The sequence below is a fragment of the Eublepharis macularius genome, chromosome 11 (genome assembly GCF_028583425.1).
Source record: "Eublepharis macularius isolate TG4126 chromosome 11, MPM_Emac_v1.0, whole genome shotgun sequence".
Lineage (NCBI taxonomy): Eukaryota > Metazoa > Chordata > Lepidosauria > Squamata > Eublepharidae > Eublepharis > Eublepharis macularius.
The window spans coordinates 40,124,273-40,146,702 of record NC_072800.1 but is presented as its reverse complement, the minus strand read 5'-3'; the positions used below and the strand labels follow the sequence as shown (position 1 = coordinate 40,146,702).

Genomic DNA, 22,430 nt, shown 5'->3' with positions numbered 1-22,430 from the left:
TCCTTGGGTCCCCATTGTGGAGAAAGGTAGAGTATAAATGAAGTAAATATACAATAAATATAGCTGAAAATATTTTATTGTTTTTAGTACGATGAATTTGTTCTACCTCAACAGAAGTTCTGGAATATGATTACCTTAGCTTAAAATATAAATACAGAAAATCAAAAGAGGTGAACTCTACTATGTAAGTTCCCTCTTAATCACTATTACTTTAAATTCAGACCCTGTTAGGAGATTGCTATTTCCATAACTGGATGAAGAAAAAGTTTGATATGCTTTATTTATTTAGAAAAAAAATTATGCTGCCTCCTCAGGGAACCTGGCCTACGTGGCTTACAAAATAAAACATAATAAAAACACAAAACATTAGAAGTTGTTAACTAAAACCCCACATTAAAACCCCAGCCAGAACATAACAGCATAAATCATTGAGCAACTTAAAATGAATTTAACAGTTTTCATGCTAAAAGCATACTAGAAACATCAGCCTCTTAATTAAAAGCCCTGGTAAATAAAAACATTTTCACCAGATGCATAAAAGATAGTAGTGTAGGCACCAGACAAGCCTCAAAAGGAAAGACGTTCCACAGGGAAGATGCACCTGTGGGAAAAGACCTGTCTCTGGTCTCCACCTGCCTCAACTCTGAAGGCAAATGTAGTGCGCAGGGCTTATGAAAAAGATCTCAGCTGGGCAGAATGGGAGCGGGTGGTCCTTCAAGCACCCTGGTCCCAAACCATTTTGGGCCTTAAATGCAAGAACAGGCATCTGAATTGTTTTCAGAAACAATCCAGATCTTTCAGCACTGGCTTGATACCATCCCTATGTCCTGCCTGGGCTGCTGCATTTTGAACCAGCTCAAGTACCCAGAACATTTTCAAAGGAAGCCCTGTGTAAAGCACTCAGAAAGTCAGCAGATTAGCATGATAATGAGGATCAAAAGTGATAGCAGAATGTTTTTGTGAAAATGATCCTCCTTTGAAGTGAAGCTGAGAATATTCCTTTGAAAAACTTTGATTTTTTTAGTTATATTCTATGCATTATTTATTAAATATGTTTTACCTTAACACATTTATATGCAGGAAAAAAGGAAATGTAGACATAAATACTTGAATCATTCAGAGAAAGAAAAACAAACAGTCCTATTTCTTGAGTACATATACCCCAATGCAGAAACTTGAGCAGATGCTCTGACACCCACATGAAGCTTCAGAGTACCTTTAGTGCATGAACAAAAGGCCAACATATGTAAAATGTATATGTACAGCATTATTGCACATAGGACTGTAAAGTGAGCTACAAGCTACCACTATTATTCACTTTAATTTCCCTTCTATAAAATGAACTTAAAAAAGATCAGCTTCATAACTGATGACCATGCTGAAATCTGAAAAAAGATTCAAATCCGTTATGTTATCTAATATTCCACATTAGCTCATTATTATGCAAAATGACTGGCCCAATAAAGCCATAGTTTAGTGTGTATCTTGTCTAAAGTGCCACTGACTTAGATTTCTGAGTCATTACTTTTACAGTTATTAAAATAATTTATAGGGAAGAAGCACACAGTAACCATAGCCAATTCTTCTGTTTATATCCTGAACAACACAGCACATATCACATGGTGGGATGAACCACCGGATTTTGCTGGCACTGAGAAGAGATTGGAAAACAAAACTTCCTGACCTAATAGTATACTGCTAGGACGTCTTGAGTTCGCTTGACTGGGACAAGGGTCAAAGCAAGCAAAGTAATAAATATCTTGGCTTGCTTCTCCTTATATGATTATACCAGTCCCCATTGCTTGACCTCCCTCAGCCTAAGACTACCCAAATCCCACCAACCAAGCCACCCCCATAACCCTTATCTCTCCATCCCTCCCCCCCCCCCCCAAGGACATCTAACATCCAGTAAGGAAATGATTCAAAACTTGAAAAATACACTGACTGCACAGAGAAGGAAAAAAGCTTCCTCTAAAAATTCTCTTTAAAAAAAGGAGGGTGGGGGCTCAGAAATAACCAGCTCACTCTCTCAACTGACATGTGGATTTCCCCCAGTAGTACTGAGGAACAAACAAGAGCTTTTACAAGACAAGAAGAATCTTGAACAGATCTACAAAATATCAAACAGTAATAAATAATGAAGAGGCCTGCAGGTATCCTGAGAAAAACATAACCATGAAAGAAAAAGTAAGCATGCTGTTTCTGTTCAAGTATAAACATTAGACTAATGACACCTGCGGTGTTATTATGGGTCAAAACTAAAATGACCCAGGGGCTTAGCATACTTCACTTGGCTGATCCAAACAATTTTTTTCTGAAACAAAATTCTTCTGTTTCTAGCTTAATCTCCTTTGTGATTTTTTCCAATACAAATTCCAATAAGGTTCCAGATTTATAATACTTAATTTGCTTGACCAACCAAAGCACTAACGGTCAGCCATTCTGCAAAGTACACTGATATGGATTATGCAATGAAGCACGTATGTGCCCAGCTCTTGAATTTAAAAAGTCACTGTAACTCATCTTTGGCCTGAGGAAGAAATATTAATTGAATATCTAAGCACCAATATGAAAAAACAAACAATAGAGCCAATAGCCATTTCAATGTGAACCAGATATTAGCATTCATTCATAAAACTAAATGTACCAGTTTACAGAAAAGGGGCAGAAGCATCTAACTACAAGATAGGTCCTTCAACAGCAGTTATGAGATGGGCATTTGCCACCATGCTCTTCCTAGGAATGGCTTGGGAAGAAAATACATCATACTTCTTGAATCCCAAAGCATCTGACTAAGAGAGCTGTGGTTCTCGAAAGCTTATGCTACAATAAGTTAGTTAGTCTTAAAGGTGCTACTGGACTCTATACTATTTTGAATCCCAACGATTCACAGCTCACGTTTTATGAAGCAGAATTCAGGGTCACGACACTACTAAATTGAAAAAATAAATGAAATAAAAATAAAATAATGTGTGCAGCATAAAGCTCTTTTACTTATGAAACAAAATAATGATGCCTTCTGCATTTTGGGATGTGTAACGTGACAGAGATACCTTGCCAACATACCATCTGGGCATATCAGAGATTAGCAACACAGTAATGAGTACTATCTTTCATGCTTACTTTGTTTTCTGGGCTGAAACTCAAAATCATCTATGAAGGTTCATACCACAGTAAGACTTTAAGGTGTATGAAAAACTGTGAAGCTAGGAACAGGTGTCTGGCAGAGTCAATCCAACAGCTCCTTTTTTGGACCACTCTCTCAAGAACTTCCCCCTTATTATGCCAACCTGTTTTTCCTTCTCATGACAGTTTGCAAGCATAAATGCATACTTCAGTGCCACAGAAGAAAAGAACCTCTGCAAAGGTGGTGCGTGGTGGATGACGGGATTATAGATCATCTACTGAAAATCACTGCTCCCAGTGCTATATTTCAGCAACCAACCAACCATATGAGGTTTTAAAAACACCTGATTCTGTATAATGTATGAGTGTGGCCTTGTTTTCATTGGAGAGATGGAAACAAAGAACACTTTTACTTTTTCTTAACTCAGAGAGAGTAGCCAAATTATACACGTTGTATGCACTCTACAATAAGGGGAAAGCTCTGCCACAATCTCTGTTCCTGATCCCACTCAGGAGGCTTAAAGGCCTTTATCCCCATGTCTTGGACAGAAGCAAGTTACAGGGCTAAGCTAGTGGTCCTAGCCATTGCTCAATCTAAAATTTGACTCCTGTTAAAAATCAATTGCAACCAGAATCCTGCAGAATTCTTGGTCTTTTTGCTACATCAGACTAACATGAAAGTAGAAACAATGACTAACAGGTTCATAGTCAGTGTGTATTTTATTGAACCTGCCCTCCACTGCAGAAACTGGAGACCAACACAAAGATCGGTTTTTAAGTTCTATCTGCCATAACATTTCCCCCACATGTAACATTTCCTTTACCCTATCTTGTCCCAATCAACCCCTCTGCACTCAGCATTTTCCAGAACATGACAACTGCATTCAGTCCCTCATCAGCCCAACTTTAGGACTATCCTAACCATACAGCTGATGAACTCAAATTTACACCCCCTTCTCGACACTGTAAAAGATTTGTTATCATGCACCTATTGGGAATGGGGGTAGACTGTTAATAAAATGTGCCAATTAATTGAGCTTTATGCTAATAATTGCTGAATTTTTCACCATGTGCAAAAATGGGGTATACGATACAAACATTACAAATGATTTATAAAAGCAAATAAGATACTATAAAAGATTAGCTTTATCTTACTTTACCCCCCAAGATCACATAAGATAAGCAGTCCCCCACAAGATGTTAGGGGAGGGTGGGGCCCCTTTGCCCAGCAAGCTGGGCTTGCTGCTTATCTTGGTTGGGCAAAACCACTGCCTGGCTGGTCCTGCCACACCCTGTGGCATCCTAAAGACTGTCATATTAGTGGCCACTCTTGCTGCAAGCCAAAGTCCTGGCTCCTTGCTCTCCTTTTACAGGAACTTTGGCACCAAGTATGGTGGTGGTGAGCCAATTGGGTGGCAGGTCTTCCTCCTAGGATCCACCCCACAGCTTCCGGAAAGTGTGGGAAAGGCCTTCTGCCTCTGGACAGACAGCTACCTGTTACCTACATAACGGCTTAGGCAAGTGCCAGAAATTAGTGCTGGATGGCTGTCAGAATTTTTCTGGTTAACTGAGGGAGGATTTGCCATCTATGACAGATGCCTGCTAACATAATTGTCTGTATACAAAAGTGCTGGATCACACAGCTTTTACTGTATTGTTCCGGAATCGTATCTCAGGGCTCTTGATTTAGCCTTTCCTGAGCAAAAATTGTAACAGAGCCCTAATTTTTTTTATTTACATGCTCTTTTACTTTAAAAAAACTATACTATTTCTAAATCAAGTATAATTCTTGGTTCTCTAGTACCTGGTTTGACTGTATAATGATACTATTATGTACTACCATGATCTTTCAGATTGCGAAGAATCACAGCTGGAAGGCTATGGGATTTCCACCCTGTCACTAACGAGTCCTCTATTTTCATAACGTGGCCCCTGAACATGAGCGAAGGTGCTTTCAGAAGCAGGTCAGAGGGTAGCAAAGCTGAAGAAATAAAAGGAAAAGCAGGATGTGAAACTATTTTTTAAAGGCTTTAAAAACAAGATTAACTGGCAAGATGAATTCCCATTCACAAATAGCTGCAGATGTGAAATTACCTGGTCTTGGCCTGGTTCCTGAAATTCCAATATAATCTCTGTAAAACAGAAAGAGTATTGATAAGAAAGCTAATTCTAAATGAGACAGATAACTGTTGTGCATGTAACTCAGCCCACCGGCTGTTTCTGTATTGTACTTGCTGTAAATCTGAAAACAGGAAAATTTCACTGCACAAATGATCTTAGTTTCTGCTACAGACACAACAAAAATTATCTGGGGCAAAGTAAGAATTCTTCTTCCTGGCACTCTATGAAACTCTGACTTGCACAAAAGGGGGAAATGAATGAAATACACAGGAAAGCACAGGCTGTCTTTTTTTTAGTTAGGTGAACTTAACCTACTGAAGCTGCACACTGGATTCCAACCAAGCTTAGAACAATGTTATATTGATTATGAAACCTAGTATCATACAAGTCAGCAAGACTGAAATACCTCATGCCTTGTATTTGAAGTAGGGAGCTTTGATTCTCAAAAGCTTAGACCCTGAAAATCTTTTGGTCTCTAAGGTGCCCCTGGATTCAAATCCTGCTCTTCTACAAACCAACATAGCGACCTATTTGAAAATACATCATTCATATATCACAAAACTGCCTCACACTAACAGGGTAACACAGTCAGTGTAGAAGGATTCTACCTTGATAGTCCGAGAATACACCTGCTATATTGATGCAAAATGCAGGAGACTCCCAGCTGGAAATATCTCTCTACAGTATATGCTTATGGGAAAAAAGTAAGCATTTTCCCAACATAATGTTCCAAGTGTCCTCTGGTGTAATTCCCAGTTCACTATCTTTTCTTAATGGATTTAAATGAAGTCCTAGCTCCCTTGTAGTGTTCTGTTACTATTTCCTACTGAAATCAAAAAGAGTCCAGTAGCACCTTTAAGACTAACCAATTTTATTATAGCATAAGCTTTCGAGAATCAAGTTCTCTTCGTCAGATGCCTGATCAAAACTGGGCAGATACAGAAGAGGAGGGGGAAAGAGAGGGAAGGAGGGGAGTATAAATCACAAGAAGGCAGAATGCAATTAGCATAGAGGCAATCAAAACATTCCTTTGCTTGGAAATGTAAACATTTCCTTTTGGTGTGTTTAGGGTGGAAGCTGGAGGCATGTAGATATGAGTATCGGTCTGTTGGTTTCCGGTATAAGGTGGTATTTATTCGTCCATTATGTAGTTGTACAGTGGTGTCCAGGAAGTGTACCTGTTGTGTAGAGTGGTCCAGGCTTAAGTTGATAGTAGGGTGAAAGTTATTGAAGTCCTGATGAAATCTCTTAAGGGCTTCCTTCCCATGGGTCCAAATGATGAAGATGTCATCCAGGAATCTTAAGTATAGTAGTGGTTCCAGTGGATGGGAGCTGAGGAAGCGTTGCTCTAAGTCCGCCATGAATATGTTAGCATATTGTGGTGCCATGCGTGTGCCCATGGCTGTGCCATTAACCTGTAGATATAAGTTGTCACCAAATTCGAAGTAATTGTGAGTGAGTACGAAGTGACAAAGTTCAGTGGCGAGGTTTGCTGTGGTTTTGTCCGGGATAATATTCCGTATGGCTTGCAATCCATCTGCATGTGGGATATTGGTGTACAAGGCCTCCACATCCATGGTTGCTAGGATGGTGTCATCTGGTAGGTTATCAATGGATTGTATTTTCCTGAGGAAGTCAGTGGTGTCCCGTAAATAGCTGGGTGTGCTGGTGGCATAGGGCCTGAGGATAGAGTCCATGTATCCCGAGACTCCTACTGTGATGGTGCATTTTCCTGCAACAATTGGGCGTCCTGGGTTACCCGCTTTGTGGATTTTGGGTAGTAGGTAGAATCTTCCTGGTCGTGGTTCCTGGGGTGTGTCCGTATGGATGCATTCTTGTATGTCCATGGGGAGTGTTTTTAATATTTTATTGAGTTCCCTTTTGTATTGTTCAGTGGGGTCAGAAGGTAGTATTTTATAGAATGTTGTGTTGGAGAGTTGTCTTTCTGCTTCCTGTATATAATTTTGTTTATCCATGATGACAACTGCTCCGCCTTTGTCAGCTTCCTTGATTACGATGCCAGAATTATTTTGGAGGCTGTTTATGGCCTCTCTTTCTCCACGGCTGAGGTTCTGCTTTAGGTGTTGTTGTTTGTCAATTATCTCAGCCTGAGCACGTCTACGGAAGCATTCAATGTAAAAGTCCAATGAGGAGTTACGGCCCTCAGGGGGTGTCCATGTGGAATTCTTTTTCCTGGAGTTTTGTAACGATGGTTGTGTATTGCTGGGTTGGGGGGGTGGGGGCTGCTGTGATGGTGTCTGTTCAGTGCTTTGTTCGTCGTTTTGTCCAGCAGAGTAGTTGAAGAATTCTTTCAGTCTCAGGCGTCTAAAATAGGCCTCCAGGTCTCCACAAAGTTGTATGGTTTGTGTGGGTCTGGCTGGGCAAAAGGATAGTCCACGTGAGAGGACTGATTCCTCTGCTGGGCTCAGCTTGTAACTGGAAAGATTGATGATGTTGCTTGGATCCCAAGTGTTTTTGCTCTCTGTTGCAGGCAGGAGTTTTGAGAATTTCTTCTCCTTCTTGTTCTGTAATTCAGTGAATAGATTACAATAAATAGTTTCTCTGGTTGTGGCAAACATCTCCCAGTTACCGGTCTGTGCAGAGGGGGTGCACTTCATGGAAGAGTCTAGTTCAGAGATCTCTTGCTCGATCCATTGTTGCTTGCTGTACATCAGTCCAATGAGGTGAATTAAGAGTTTCCTGGATAAGGTGTTGCATAGTTTCTCACTGTAGTCTGTGTAGTAAGTGGATTTCAATGGATTCCTCACACGAAGTCCCTTGGGTAGAATGTCCAGTCTTTTGCATTTAGAAAGAAAGATGATGTCTGTTTGTATCTGTGCCAGTTTCTTCATGAGGTTGATGGATTTCCTCTCCATTCGGCTGAATGTGGTGCTTTCCAAGATCATAGATCCAGAGGAGTTAGCCGTGTTAGTCTGTAGTAGCAAAATCAAAAAGAGTCCAGTAGCACCTTTAAGACTAACCAATTTTATTATAGCATAAGCTTTCGAGAATCAAGTTCTCTTCGTCAGATGCCTGATCAAAATTGGGCAGATACAGAAGAGGAGGGGGAAAGAGAGGGAAGGAGGGGAGTATAAATCACAAGAAGGCAGAATGCAATTAGCATAGAGGCAATCAAAACATTCCTTTGCTTGGAAATGTAAACATTTCCTTTTGGTGTGCAGTCAGTTTGTAGCAGTGAAGGTATCCAATTCCTATGTAGTATAAGCCTTCGGTAACCACAGCTCTCCCTGCCAGTTGCATCTGACAAAGAGAACTGTGGTCCCTGAAAGCTCACACCAGGCGTCACTGGGCTCCCCCAGATCACGCCTCTGTAAAGAGAATCTGTTACCTGTGATAATGTGATAACCATTCATAGTCTCTATTCAGTCCCCGCTTGACAGAGTTGCAACCGTATCTGCTCCAATGCTCTCGACCGAGACTCACACTTAAGAGATTTACAACAAGCATTTTTGGGACTACAGTACCCACCAAATGAAGTGAAGAAACAAATTAACAGGGCCAGACTAGTACCCAGAAACAGTCTGCTCCAGGACAAACCTAAAGGAACTAACAACAGAACACCACTGGTTGTCACCTATAGCTCCCAGCTCAAACCCATCCAACGTATCATCAGTGAGCTACAACCCATCCTGGAAAATGATACCTCTCTCTCAGAAGCCCTGGGTGGAAGACCTTTCCTTGCCTACAGACAGCCCCCCAACCTTAAACGACTTCTCACTTACAATCATGAATCGGCCAGCAGAGTCACCAGCACAGGTACCAAGCCCTGCAACAGACCCAGATGCCAGCTCTGCCCCTATATCTACCCAGGGAATACAATTACAGGACCCAATGGCATCAACTACACTGTCTCTGGCTCTTACAGCTGCTCATCCTCCAATCTGATATATGCCCTCATGTGCCAACAATGTCCCTCTGCTCTGTACATTGGACAAACCAGCCAACCTCTACGCAAAAGAATAAATGGACACAAATCTGACATTAGAAATGGAAACGTCCAAAAACCAGTGGGAGAACATTTCAATCTACCAGGACATTCCACCAAAGACTTAAAGGTCGCTGTGGTTCAACAGAAACCTTTCAAAAACAAAATCCAACGGGAGGCTGCTGAATTGGAATTCATATGCAAATTTGACTCTGTCAAGCGGGGACTGAATAGAGACTATGAATGGTTATCACATTATCACAGGTAACAGATTCTCTTTACAGAGGCGTGATCTGGGGGAGCCCAGTGACGCCTGGTGTGAGCTTTCGGGGACCACAGTTCTCTTTGTCAGATGCAACTGGCAGGGAGAGCTGTGGTTACCGAAGGCTTATACTGCATAGGAATTGGATACCTTCACTGCTACAAACTGACTGCACACCAAAAGGAAATGTTTACATTTCCAAGCAAAGGAATGTTTTGATTGCCTCTATGCTAATTGCATTCTGCCTTCTTGTGATTTATACTCCCCTCCTTCCCTCTCTTTCCCCCTCCTCTTCTGTATCTGCCCAGTTTTGATCAGGCATCTGACGAAGAGAACTTGATTCTCGAAAGCTTATGCTATAATAAAATTGGTTAGTCTTAAAGGTGCTACTGGACTCTTTTTGATTTTGCTACTACAGACTAACACGGCTAACTCCTCTGGATCTATTTCCTACTGAGAATCATAGTCAATCAAAAACGTGTATTACGTTTCATATCAGTTTAATATTTACTAATAAAATCTACAGTTTACTAACAAAAACTACACTATTTTAACTTTTTTAAAGCCAAGACAGTACAACCTGAAAGGTAAATTTGGCTAGGAAGCATATTCTCAAGGGTTTTTTTTAAAAAAAGCAAGATAAATCTTGCTGAATTTGCACATGCTACTCATGATACGAGAGCTGCCCAGGCAGCCTCATGTGATATTCGAGTGTCAGTTGCAATTCAGAAATCTTGACAAGTATTCCCCCATTTTGCACATTTTTAAGCAGCCGTGTACCACACACTGGCAGTGTAGCAGAGCTGAAGATTAAAAGTGGCCAAACAATACATTTTACATTTCACATCTTGTACTTGCCTTGCTTGAGGCTGCCTTTCAGAAGCACTGAAGCTTCTCTTTATGATACCTGAAACAAAAGCACAATAGATATAATTCTTTGTGTTGAAAATATTTTAAAATTCAATCTCCCAGCACTCTTGCCCTGTCACAGCAATTTAAACTGGTAATAAAAGAAAGCTCTAAGTATAAAATGAAGGAAGTTTTGAGCAGTGTTGAATGATTCACTAATGCTAAATATCATATTTTAATCTGACTTGCATACTGTATGAGCATTCTATTAGCCTGCTGTAACACCTTTGTGCAAACTTACCAGATAAATTACTCTTATTAGTAACTGTATGTTTACCCCTGCCCTTCAGGCTTTTTTTTGCCACTTACAAATTCCTAAGAGAAGAATTTTAAAAAGAATAATATAAAGTAGTACTTAAAACAAGGCAGACTATTTGCTTGGCCACTGTACAAACCCAAAGGTTACTCCAGTTTCTACATCCCACAAAGGACTGTCTATATTTTGTTTGGAAACAATATCTTATTTTTCTGACTTTGGTGAACCTCTTAAATTGGACATAAATATGCAAATTTATGGGCACTAAATTTCTCTTTCTTACAAATGCCTAAAGGAAGCTATCCTTTGTTCTAGACTGAAAGTTTAACACAATTGTAATAGATCCATTTTGACAAACTCCCTTTGCTGTATCACCGCCCCCACCCCCGCCTCCACTCAGGTCTGACTTCCTTTCTTATCTAGCTGCTATTTAATTTATCATGTATATTTGTCTTTCCTGAAGGGGGAAAAACAGTTATAGTCTTTGGTTACTTTTCCTTTCCACTGTGTTTCATCAGATAACTTCCTATTGTCTTCTACTAATAGGATAGCTTCCTGTTAACAGATTTATTGCCTAGATTTGATCAATCAGATTTTAATTAAAATACAGACATCTAAATGTAACTATTACCAAGTACAAAAGATAAAGAAAAGAAACACAGGAACACACAAATAGACACATGTATGGTGAAAGAAAATTCCCCATTGTGTCAATTTAAGCAATTATTACTTTTGTAAAATCACTGGATAACAGTATTTGATTCCCTGTAAGTCTCAAACAATTCATATAAATGCTTATCTAACTGCTGGTAAGGAGAACCTATTTGGTGCTTGTAAGATGAGATTGTCCTTGCATCAAAGTTAAATACTGGGGGGGAAACCGGAACAGCTGTGGATTCTCCAGTCTATTATATGGCAGAAGTAAGTGATTGAGCTTTCATTTCACTTAATAACTAATAAAATCTTAGTTGTTCTTGCCTCATGCTGTCAGGATTCCTTGGCAGGGGGAGGAAACCACACAAGCAGAGTCTTTTTCTATCTTATTTTGGTGGGTTTCCCTTTGATGGGAGGTTAATGGCATGAAAGAATCATTTTTCTGCATCTCGGGGATAAGGGGCTCTCTGTTATATAGAAACCTTCCTTATCTTTGCATTGTTTGTTCCCATTATGCTGCTTTCATGATCAGCATGAGTCCCAAGTAGTTTAGGATTAGAGGGTGCAAGCTGGGGACCTGAAGGAAATCATGTGTGTGTTTGGGGCACACAATTTGAAAATCCCATTCCAGTACCCCCCTTCAAGATTCTCTAAGTTTTAAGGACCTTGAGTAGGCCATTTTTCCTCCCCCATTTCCCCCCTTAACTGCTACTAAGCTGCTTGCAATGTTCCCCAGGGCCATCTTAGTGATGCAGAGGCCCTGGGCAAAAGTCAAGGATGGCACCCAGAATCACTGAATGAGGCAGTTAGGGTAACTTCAGGGCAGGGGCCAGCAGCAATCATGTAGGAAGAATGGAGGGGGACTTTGCCCCACCATCTACAGCTGTGTCTGAGATCGGGAAGGATGCTACCTGGACTCTGAAGAACCCACATTGGGGAGAGAGTTGCAGTGACCTTCCAATTGCCACACTTGGCCATCTTTCTTCATTCATTACGGGAGGCATCGGCAATGGTTGGACAGTTGGGGGTCATCAAAGGCATTTCTGTGTCAACTGGAAATTCTGGCAACCCAGCCTGAGGGCACCTCTATCTCCAACAAAAGACAGGTAGGTGAAACAAGCAGCTGCATCCCTCTACAGCCTCTTGTGGGAAGGGATCTCATCATGAAAGACAGTCAACCTGTACTGGGCAGGTGCTGTCTGTGACGGCCCTTGCCATCAGCAATGGCAGAGAAGCCAGCAATGTCATCACAGGGCAGTTGCCCCTCCTAGCTCATTCTGCTCCCAGCATGGAGCCCACGGCAATTACCTCAATTGCCCCGTTGCTAAGATAATTCTAGACCTTCCATGCACCTACTCAGCACATTCAGTTCTTTTCATGTTTTCCGCATTGGATTAATTTAGAAGTCACATTGTTGTGTATAATGTGTATAATGAAGTAGTCCTCCATATATGTAGAAACCACTGGTTAGCTTGCAGACAGTCTGGTTTGCTGCTTTTATAGCCTCACCATTAGGAGGAATAATGATTAAAAACTAACACTAAGTGCCATACAAAACAGTGCCCCATAAAACAGTATGTCAGATCCAAAAGGATTGCTTGCATTCTGTTTCAAGATCTAAAAGACTCTTATCAATAAAACAAGATCTAAAAGACTCTTATCAATAAAACAATACATACAAATGATAAATACAAACTACAGCCCTATATATGCAGTTATTGCAAGAAGTCTGTATTCTCTGCTTTTTCAGTGCTTCCTCTGATGCTTGTTAAACCCCCTGGACCCAAATATTTTGAGAATGAATTTGGAGTGTGCACCCCCCCCCCAATCAATTCAATTCAGATCTGGGCTTTGGGAATACCATAAAAATTCAGTATTCCTGATATTCAGATCAGACTCTCTAATCAGATTTGGTAAGATTAGAGAATCCCAAATTTATCTGGCCATTAATTCTGATGGGGAAAACTATCAAGGGGACTTGGGGGAGCAATTTTCAAGCAAGCACCACCAACTTTGTAGGGAATCTACTCCTTCCTGTCCTCTGAAGACCCCCCAAGCTTCAGGAAGATTGGATCCAGGGTCCAATTCTGTGGGCCCCTGAACAAGGTGCCCCCAGCCACTCTTCATTGTTTCCTATGGGTGAAACATTTCCAAGGTTTTTTCAGGCCTAGAAAATCTTTAAGCAAAGGCAGCCTCTCAGCAAAAGCTAGTTCCAGTTCAAGTCCCTCTCCCAATGCAAGTTGAACCAATACAGCCCAACAGAACCAAACTACAGCAAAGGGACCAGTATCAAAGCAGAGAATCCCAATGTCAAACCAGAGAACCCGAAACTGAAGCAAGCCATGGAGCTTAAAAAGCAGCCAGTGGCAGCTTGAAGGTCTCTTCTGGCACTTGCTAGTAGGATGGGAATCCATGGCCCTTACTGAGAAAAGCAGGCAATAAAGGTGGAGCAAAAGTGAGAGGGCAGCAGTGTGAAGTGGCTCAAGGGGCTGAGGTAAGCTTCAGCAAGAGAGTAGTGTGAGGCTAGCAGATGACAGGAGGCAGCAGGTAGAGAGGCTGGGAGAAGAACCAGATGGGAACATGGGGAGCTATGAAGGCATAAGCTGAGGGAGATGGTCTTGCCGCCCCCCCTCCCCATACCTGGGGGGCAAAGACTTGGAGAAGCCAGCTTGCAGTGTTTGTCAGATTAAAACAAACTCAATGTAATCTGGTCCATCGCTATCTGGCTTTCTGGACTTGATCTAGGATTCTCTCATTTGAACTGGCCTACCTAGAGTATGCCGGATTGGCATAAATTCGGCTATATAAATGGTATAAGAATGACAGACTGTACACTTCTAAAATGAATGCTGCCCATTTGGTACAGAATTACAGCAGACCAAGCTGCCACAGGCAAATTTTTTACTGCCACAGCATTTGCAGTTAAAAAAAAAATTCAATTTACTGTATTAAAGAGAAGTAACTGCTAACTAAAACTTTATCAATGTATACAAATCAAACTTGTTTTTAAACAGACAGCAAGATCTATTAATGGCTAAAGTGTTCCCAAGTTGCTGATTGGGATAGTAAAATAGGAAAAAAATGGGCAGCTGGTGATCAACTATTTAGAGACTAGTGAAAAGGCTTCTGAACATTTAGGGAGTACACTAGTTTTTAAATCATGTTTAAAAACCGTTTTTTATCTCAGTTTTTTTTTATCAGCCCTTCCTCCAGGCAGCTCAAGGTAGCATTCATGGTTGTTTCTTCCCCATTTTATCCTTACAGCTCCTCAGTGAGGTAGGTGAGGCTGAGACGGATTGACTGGCCCAAAGTCACCCAGCAAGCTTCCATGTCAGACTGGGAATTAGACCCAGGGGCTCCTCGATCCTAACCTGAGAAGTCTAATCACTACCCCACACTCGGTCTTGAATTATTTTCCAAACATTTTCTTGGATGAGAGGCTGGACTATAATGGGATATCATTCAAACATGTTTCAAAACAGGCAAGTCCTGTATGAATAAAATCATTCATTGGATTCCATTGTTTTATGCTTTAAGGGGTTTCCTATTTGTCCATGTTACAAAGCTGTAGCAGCCTTTAAAAACTAGTTTCAGTGTGCATTTGTAAGTCTTGATGCAACATACTGTTGAATAGAGTATGACTATCCCCAAGACAGTGAGATTAATAACACCTTTTGGGAATCAAGGAAATGGAGATAACCTCCACATTCACAGATTCTATGTAAGGAATCCAGGGCAAGGAACTTGGTCTAATTTGTGTCCTGTTGGCAGCATGCCAAAGTAACCTAAGACATACTGAATAAAAAACAATTTTATGTAGCACCAATTCACAGAGCAGAAAAATAAGTTGTAGAGAAAAACACATACACACACTTTTTGTTTTCCTCTAAATAAAGCATCACCACTGATATCAAGGGCTTCATTGCCAAAAACTAATACACTTAGGTTTTCCTTTTTTTTATTAAACATAAAAGTACAAAAAGTACCTTCCAGGCAGGTACTATCAATTAAGAATAATCCCAGCCTTTTCATTTACATTGCGAATACACTGGTACTGAATTATAGATGAATTCTTATTCATTTCTATGCTTGAGTGTAATTTTGTTTGGAGTCCAGATGTCCCAGTATGGGTTTGAAAAAGGCTAAAATGGCTTGCAGTCCTTAGCCCCAGTGGATTATGAGATGCAAGTTCCTGTACCCCATCCATCACATACTGTTTGTTGTAACCTAAAAGAGAAAAGGGGACGGGGGATGTCCTACAAGAACAACAATAGTTGCCAAGAGGATTTTTTGGGGGAGGGGGTTATATGAACATGATAATGCCTCACTCATGTGCTCTGGCCTCAGCAGAATATGCTCCTTCTTTCTGAGGAGCCATGTTACTCCTATTTTAGTATTTTCAGATTTGAGAGCAATTTAAATAGACAGCTGAAAACCTGTAAATTCCCTCAAATATGGGAAGTAGCTAGAGGCAATTTAGAGTACCTGGTGAGTACGTCTCTACAGTACACTATCTAGAAAGGTATAAGGCAACACCCCTTCCGTCCCAGTTGGATGGGGGTGGGGCTGTTACAGACCTTTCTTACTGAGCAAGGATCTTCCCATTCTTTAACATTCTGATGCAAATAATATTACCTGCAACCAAGCTGTAGGCAAGAAGAGAGGTGGGTGGTGGAGGAGGGACAGGTGAGGTGAAGGGGCTGGAACAGTTTCGTAATGAAGAGCCTTCAAGGGATCTGAAGGGGAAACTTGATGAAATAAAGAGAGAGCAGCACCTAAATCACCCGTCTTTGGAACAACCTCCCTGCTATGGCCTGCCTGGTGCCAAATCTTTTGGTGCCAGGTTAAGACAGCCCTTTTTACAGAGGCCATTAAAGATCTCCTTGGTCATTCAGGAGGCCTGTTATGATTAGCTTGGCGCCTCTTTAAATTTTTTTTTTTACTGCTTTTACTGTTTTAATATTCTTATGTTATCTTATATTAATTTTAATTATTTATTGTATTATATTTGTTGTAAACTGCCTAGAGAGCTTTGGCTATGGGTGGCATAGAAATGAAATAAATAATAAAACCTCTCAAGGCATGTTCAGTCTTGTCCCTGGGAACATGGAAAGTCCAAGTGGTCACGCCAATTCATAATTCACTTGGGAATAATGGGTTCATTTTCAGGCATCTGGTTAACAATCCAGTTTCCTGGATTAAATACAAACAGGAGCAACAGCAGACCGGGAAGTGAAAATGGCCCTGGAGCAAGCCAACCTGAGCAGCCTTTGTTACGCTAAACAGTGGCAGCAGTGTGTGTGTGTGGGGGGGACATTTGGTGACTGATTACCATTGCTGATGAAGGATTTGATTGAAGAAGCCTTTGATGCACTGGCAGAGTTGCTGGGGCTTGGCTCTGCTTGCTCCTGGCCACTAGCGGTCCTCTAGGGCAGTGGCCCACTGGGAAATTTCCCTGAATATTAAATGGCCAATTTACCACTGAATAGGACTTGGGACAGGGAATGTCTGCCCAGCCCTACCCAGAATATGCACATGGAAGACCACAAATTAAGCACAGAGGCTCTCTGAGTCTAGAAATAAAATCTTTTCCTATCCCTGGAGACCAAGTCCAATTTGCAAGGAGCATATTTCTCACAAGTAGCAATAGGCTATTTCAAGGCCTGATTTATTTACTGCCTCTAGTATGACAGATGGTGTGATAAACACAAGGATGACACTACTAGCTGTCCAGTAGGCTAAGCAGAACTGAAAAGACAAGAGAGTATTAAGATGATGTGAGCAAAGGTTTATTGGTAGCAAGAGAACGGGGAAAGAAAATGGGTCTATAGTGCCAAGAGAAGGCTATATGATCTGCCCTCCTCACACAAAACCTCAGTTACCCACCACAACAAATCCCTGACAATAGTAAGCAGAACATAACAGGATCAATCAATACTTCTATATTAACCTAAACCTATGGGTGGTCTAAAATGTGTGGCTTTCTATAATTATTTTCTTAGTCCTACAGAGCTGCACTACAAGAACTGCTGTCTAAAGTTAATGAGCTTGACAGGCAACTAGTGAGATCTGCCAGTGGAAGTGAAGAGTTTTGGAAAAGGCATAGCTGACCATCATTTTTTTTTAAAGTTATACAAATACTACAACTGAAGATGCATAAATAAATATTAAACAGTTTCTCCGTCACAACAGAATGAAAGACACTCATCTAGTATCACTTAGTAATCAAACTGGCAGTCTCACTGCTGATTTTGACATTAAAAAATACTACAGGACATTCTGATCACGAATCCCCTATACCCCCATTAGTTAGTCCCCCAAGACTTTTAAGATGAAAAGCTGTTGAATTTTAACCCGTCATGCCACACAACAGGGCAAAAAGGGATCGAGCTCCTATTTCTCTCACTCTATTTAGTCTTAAAATGTTGTACTGCGGCTTGCATGGCTCATGGTTTTTTCTATAAAAAAGAGGTGATACATTATTTATCTAACCTTGCAACTCTATGATACTGCAGGACAGTGGCACTGACTAATGGTTTAGTGATCAACAGGGCTAGCCTAATAACTTTTTGTTATATATACAGTTCAATAAGACTCTCCACACTTTATTACAGCAAAACGATTACAGGCTGTCCTCCATTCTGCTCTAAGCCTTGTTTTATGGTCCTCAAGCAAAGGGTTCATTAAGTTAGTGACTAAATTCTGGACAGCATTGTTTGACATTAATTACCCACATACCTTTCCTCCTAAATGGTCTTTTAACAGCTATCCTCAGATTATGTTATAATGTCAACATATAGAATAATCTATTCCAGTTTGCTGACACTGACATTTTTAAAATTGGTAACATGATAATATAGCATCAGTATATCTAATTCTCAACATGACAAAATCTGTGGATGCTTAAATCCAGAGAATGGAGCTGTGAACAGACAAGAAACATCTTTTTACACACCTGAAAAAACTCATGTTTGCAGAAAAATCTGAAATAAAAAAAATGTTTTTTTTAAAAAAAACCCAAATAGAAACAGCTTTAAGAAAGTAATGCCCTCTCAGTGGCCACTGTGGAGGTTGCTAGGCAGCCACAACAGTATTGCCAGCCTTAGAGCCTTGATTTCCGTCAGTAAAATGAAGGACCCTTTCCAAGGCTGTTTCAGCCTTTGAGGAAGGACTAAACCACCAGTCAACTTTCTATCACTCAACTTGCAGCACAAACCCACACATAGCTGCTTGCTACTGTTCAAAAGCAGCCACCACAAGCAAGCCAATGTTGTGCAATGGATAGAGTGCCAGACTAGGGTCCGGTGGATTCGAATCTTCACTCTGCCATGGGTGAACTTGGGCCAGTTATTCTCTCTTAACCTAATCTACTTTTCAGGAAAGGTTGTTAAGAAGATAAAATGGAGGAGAACAAAAAGATACCGTAAATAGCTTTGGGTCCCCCCTAGGACAAAAGCAAGGTATAAATAGTTAAAATTAATAAAACTGATGAACTTTTGATTAATATCAGAGATTATATCAGAGATTAGAGTTCTTGCTTCATTTTAAGTATTACTGCTTACCAAACACTGATTCTTTAAGAGGACTTGAACTAGAACTGCTGGAATTATATGATATGTCCAGTTCATCATCTAATTCTGAGAAGACATCTGCATATAAAAACAAAAGCAGAGATTAAACTTTCCATCCCATTCTAAGTAGGACACTAGAAATACTGAAATTTTGCTTATATGTAGTTCCATTATCCTTTTAATGAATGTTTTTAAAACATACACAGGATGTTTATTTTCTGCCTCAGGGACAAAAGCAAAGGCCCATTTTCAACAGGAAAACAGGAGAAAGGGTTGAATGGCCCTCCCCCTCCCCGCAAGTCTCTCTTCAACTGACAGTCTCAGCGGCTGCATTCTAGATAGGTAGGTAAGTAGGTAGAAAAACAAACACTGGTTAAAAAGAAGCAAGGAATGACATGTAAACATGCCATTTTGTCCTGTTAGACGGACACCTTTTTCTGACGTTTCTAAAGTGCAGTTATCATCTGAAAAGGTTTCGTCGCAGGTTTTGTCTTCATCTTTTCCAGAGGATGGGTGAAAGCTTTCAGTCAGGAGGTCAGCATTTTCAGAAAGTTCACTTTTAAAACTGGCTGCTCCACTGCTACTGCTACTGAGACTTGACTTCTCACAGAGTTCCTACAAAAGAGAATGTAAATAAGACACTTTATATATACATATATTCTCAGAAAGTGTCAACACTCTTTCAAGTTTATGCTTGTGATATACTTTATGATCTACATTAGGGGTACCCAATGTGGTGCCCATGGATGCCACTGACACCTTTCTTGGTGACTGCCAATGTTAGATGTTAAATCTATCTGGGTCTAGAAATAAATAAATAAAAGGGGAATTTTAAGAGCTAGTTATCAAGCCAGCACAGTTGTTCCAGGCTAGAGCTATGCGATAGGAATTAACCATGAATACTGAGATATTCACCACAGAGAACAAAACTAGCTGCTGGGTCAGAGCCAGAAGTGAGCACAAACTGATTACCTTATCTAGCTTTTTACCAAGAAAAGAGGAGAGAGTTAATGGGGCTTCAGCAGAAGTCTGTAATTAGCACCATATAAGTAACTGTAACTGTCTGGATTATTTTCCTTGGACATAAGGCATCCAAACAAGTGTGTGTGTGTGAAGGTGGTATAAAAGATCAAGGCTCTGCATGGATCAGAGGAACCAGAGCCCCAAGAAGGCAGTCTCGAGACAGAAAAGGGCTACCCTGGGCCCAAGAACATAGAACTGACAAAGACCACAGGGCCTATCTAGATTAAAGGAAGATTTCTACCTCATTCTAGAAAAGTCCCAGGAGGGTGCTACCCTATTACATGTGTATTGAAATGTCTTTGAAATTGACCATAATGACCCACATTGTGTAATCTGCCTTGACTATCAGTGAGAAAGGTGGACTATAAAATAATGTAAACAAATAAATAAAAGTCTGGTGTTTTCCAGCTTAAGTTTGTCTGGTTGATGCTAACTGCGAAAACAGAGGTTTTGCAGAAAGGGTGAAAACAAGATCTCAATCAATTACCAACTAATGTTAGTCCTAGAATTGATTATGTTTTGCTTCAGTATCTCTACTATGTCTTGGATCCTTGCTAATGCTATGTCTTTAAACTTGTATATGTTTACCTTATGGTATTGTATTGAAATGTACTTACTTGATACTGATTGTATTAACCTCATACTGTGTAATCTGCCTTGAGTCTCAGTGAGAAAGGCAGACTATGAATGATGTAAACAAACAAACAAATAAATAAATCCCACCAACTTCAAGTTCCTGAACATTTCTTGCTGTTGTGAAGATACAGACTTGCAAAGCTGCTTTAGCAAGAGAGTTTTGATTTAATCTTTTAAGTAAAATTGTGCCTGCCTATATAAAACACAGGTAGCTAAAAGTCTGAAAGGCTAGGCCAGGCCAAGTGGACCTAGGAGAGCAAAGGTTGGGAGCCCTACCTAGAGGATTAGAAAGACCCTAGGATTGCTAGAAGAGGAAGTCACGTTGGCAGAAAGTCAATCAGCACCAGAATGCCTTGATCTAGATAGCTAATTTTGGTAGGCACTAGGGGTGTGCACCCGAAAAAGATTTAAAAAAAACAGGGAAAAGCTTCGGAAAAACCCAAAATCTGAAGCGGCATGGGTTTCTAAGTCACTTCGGTATGCTCTGTAAAGATTCGGAGTGTACTGAAGTGATGAGGAGGGAGAAGGGGAGAGGGGGAGGGTTGGGGTTCTGATTGGCCATTGGGAGATCTGACCAGCTGTGAAGATTTTTAAAAGTTGCGTCAGCAGCAGCTGCCACCACAGCACAAGGATCTTTGCTGTGTGATAGAAGGAGAGCTGTGTGCTCAAGAAAATATTTTTAAACAATATCTTCATTTCAAAAGGCATCCTGTTAAGTAGAACTTCTGGCTGAAATGTTGAAGAGTTACTATTAGTTATGCAGGACCTCACTCCCTGATTTTGTGGTTGGCTCTACCTCCTGCAGCAGCCATTTAGGTGGTTGTGTCCATCACCCTGTGCAGAATTCCAAAGGTGCCTGCAGGATCATAAAGGTTGGGAACTCTTGATCTAGATCACGCATGTTAATCTACAAAGTGATTCATATGGCAGTTAACTTTGTCTTGTGCATGAAGCTACCTGACTTAGAGGAGGATTTGGGTTAAATGATTTTTGAATGTCTTCCAACTAAGAGTCCATGGTTTTTTTTAATGAACTGATAATTAGTTGCTGATTTGCCAGCTCTATTAAACAAAGGCATATTCTGTAGGACTTTCAAAATGATGACCTTACACCATCTGACCCAACATTTTGTCACTGGGCTTCAATAGCTATGATGCTTTTCACCAGTTGAGAGAACCAGAGCTGCTCATACAGCCATCACAATTCTGTCTCCTGTGTTAGACATAATGCAGCACTCCAGCAGCTGCTTACATGATGTACTGTCTCTCTCATTAGCTTAAAGAACCATTGATCAATATCAATTGTACAGATGTATGCCTGGAAGTCGATATGAACTTTTTATCACACACATGCTAGAGGCACACAAACAGGCTGGTCTACAGCATGTGTACAGTATTCATACATTTCCATGACAGTCTGCTGTGATTTGATTCACATAACAGGGATTATATTATGTGAGATGAAGTCATCAAATATATTTACTTACCTGAGATAATACAGCAAGCTGGCGATGACATGTTACTGCATTCCTATTAGCCTCCATGAAATACTTCTTTGTGCGCTTTCTCTCGCGTTCCAGTTTCTTCTCCAAGGAAAGCTGGGATGTTGATAAGCCATCTAAATACTTCATCATTACGTCTGAGATCATCGAACTGACCTCTACAATGTCAGGACGAGTCTCCGCATCAGGGGTCAAGCATCTATGAAACAATCCCCATTAAACAAACAGTTCATGATGACAACCTAAATTTACATGGATCCAAATCTCATTGCCATCAATAATCCTACAGCTGTGGAAATGAGTTCAGTTGCCTAAATGCAACTGGACTAACAGTTCCAACAACAAGAACTTCAGAAATCCATTTCTTTTCTGGAACCTTTACTTAATGTTCCTTTGCCTGCACCATCTCAGATTTGCATAGGAAA

General features: G+C 40.6%; 1 protein-coding gene across 3 annotated transcripts in view; it reads right to left on the bottom strand.

Moving 5' to 3' along the window:
- The window catches only part of NEK10 (NIMA related kinase 10), a 111,832-nt gene that overhangs the window by 21,413 nt on the left and 67,989 nt on the right, over positions 1-22,430 (bottom strand). For 2 of the 3 annotated variants that reach the window (XM_054992105.1, XM_054992106.1), the window contains exons 26-30: positions 21,991-22,204; positions 19,277-19,460; positions 18,837-18,923; positions 10,314-10,362; positions 5,221-5,258 (exon numbers count right to left, since the gene is read on the bottom strand). In XM_054992105.1, coding sequence (XP_054848080.1) covers positions 5,221-5,258; positions 10,314-10,362; positions 18,837-18,923; positions 19,277-19,460; positions 21,991-22,204 — 572 coding nt within the window. Of the gene's footprint in view, positions 1-4,403; positions 4,409-4,966; positions 5,108-5,220; positions 5,259-10,313; positions 10,363-18,836; positions 18,924-19,276; positions 19,461-21,990; positions 22,205-22,430 lie in introns of all 3 variants that reach the window. The other variant, XM_054992107.1, reaches the window with a different exon arrangement.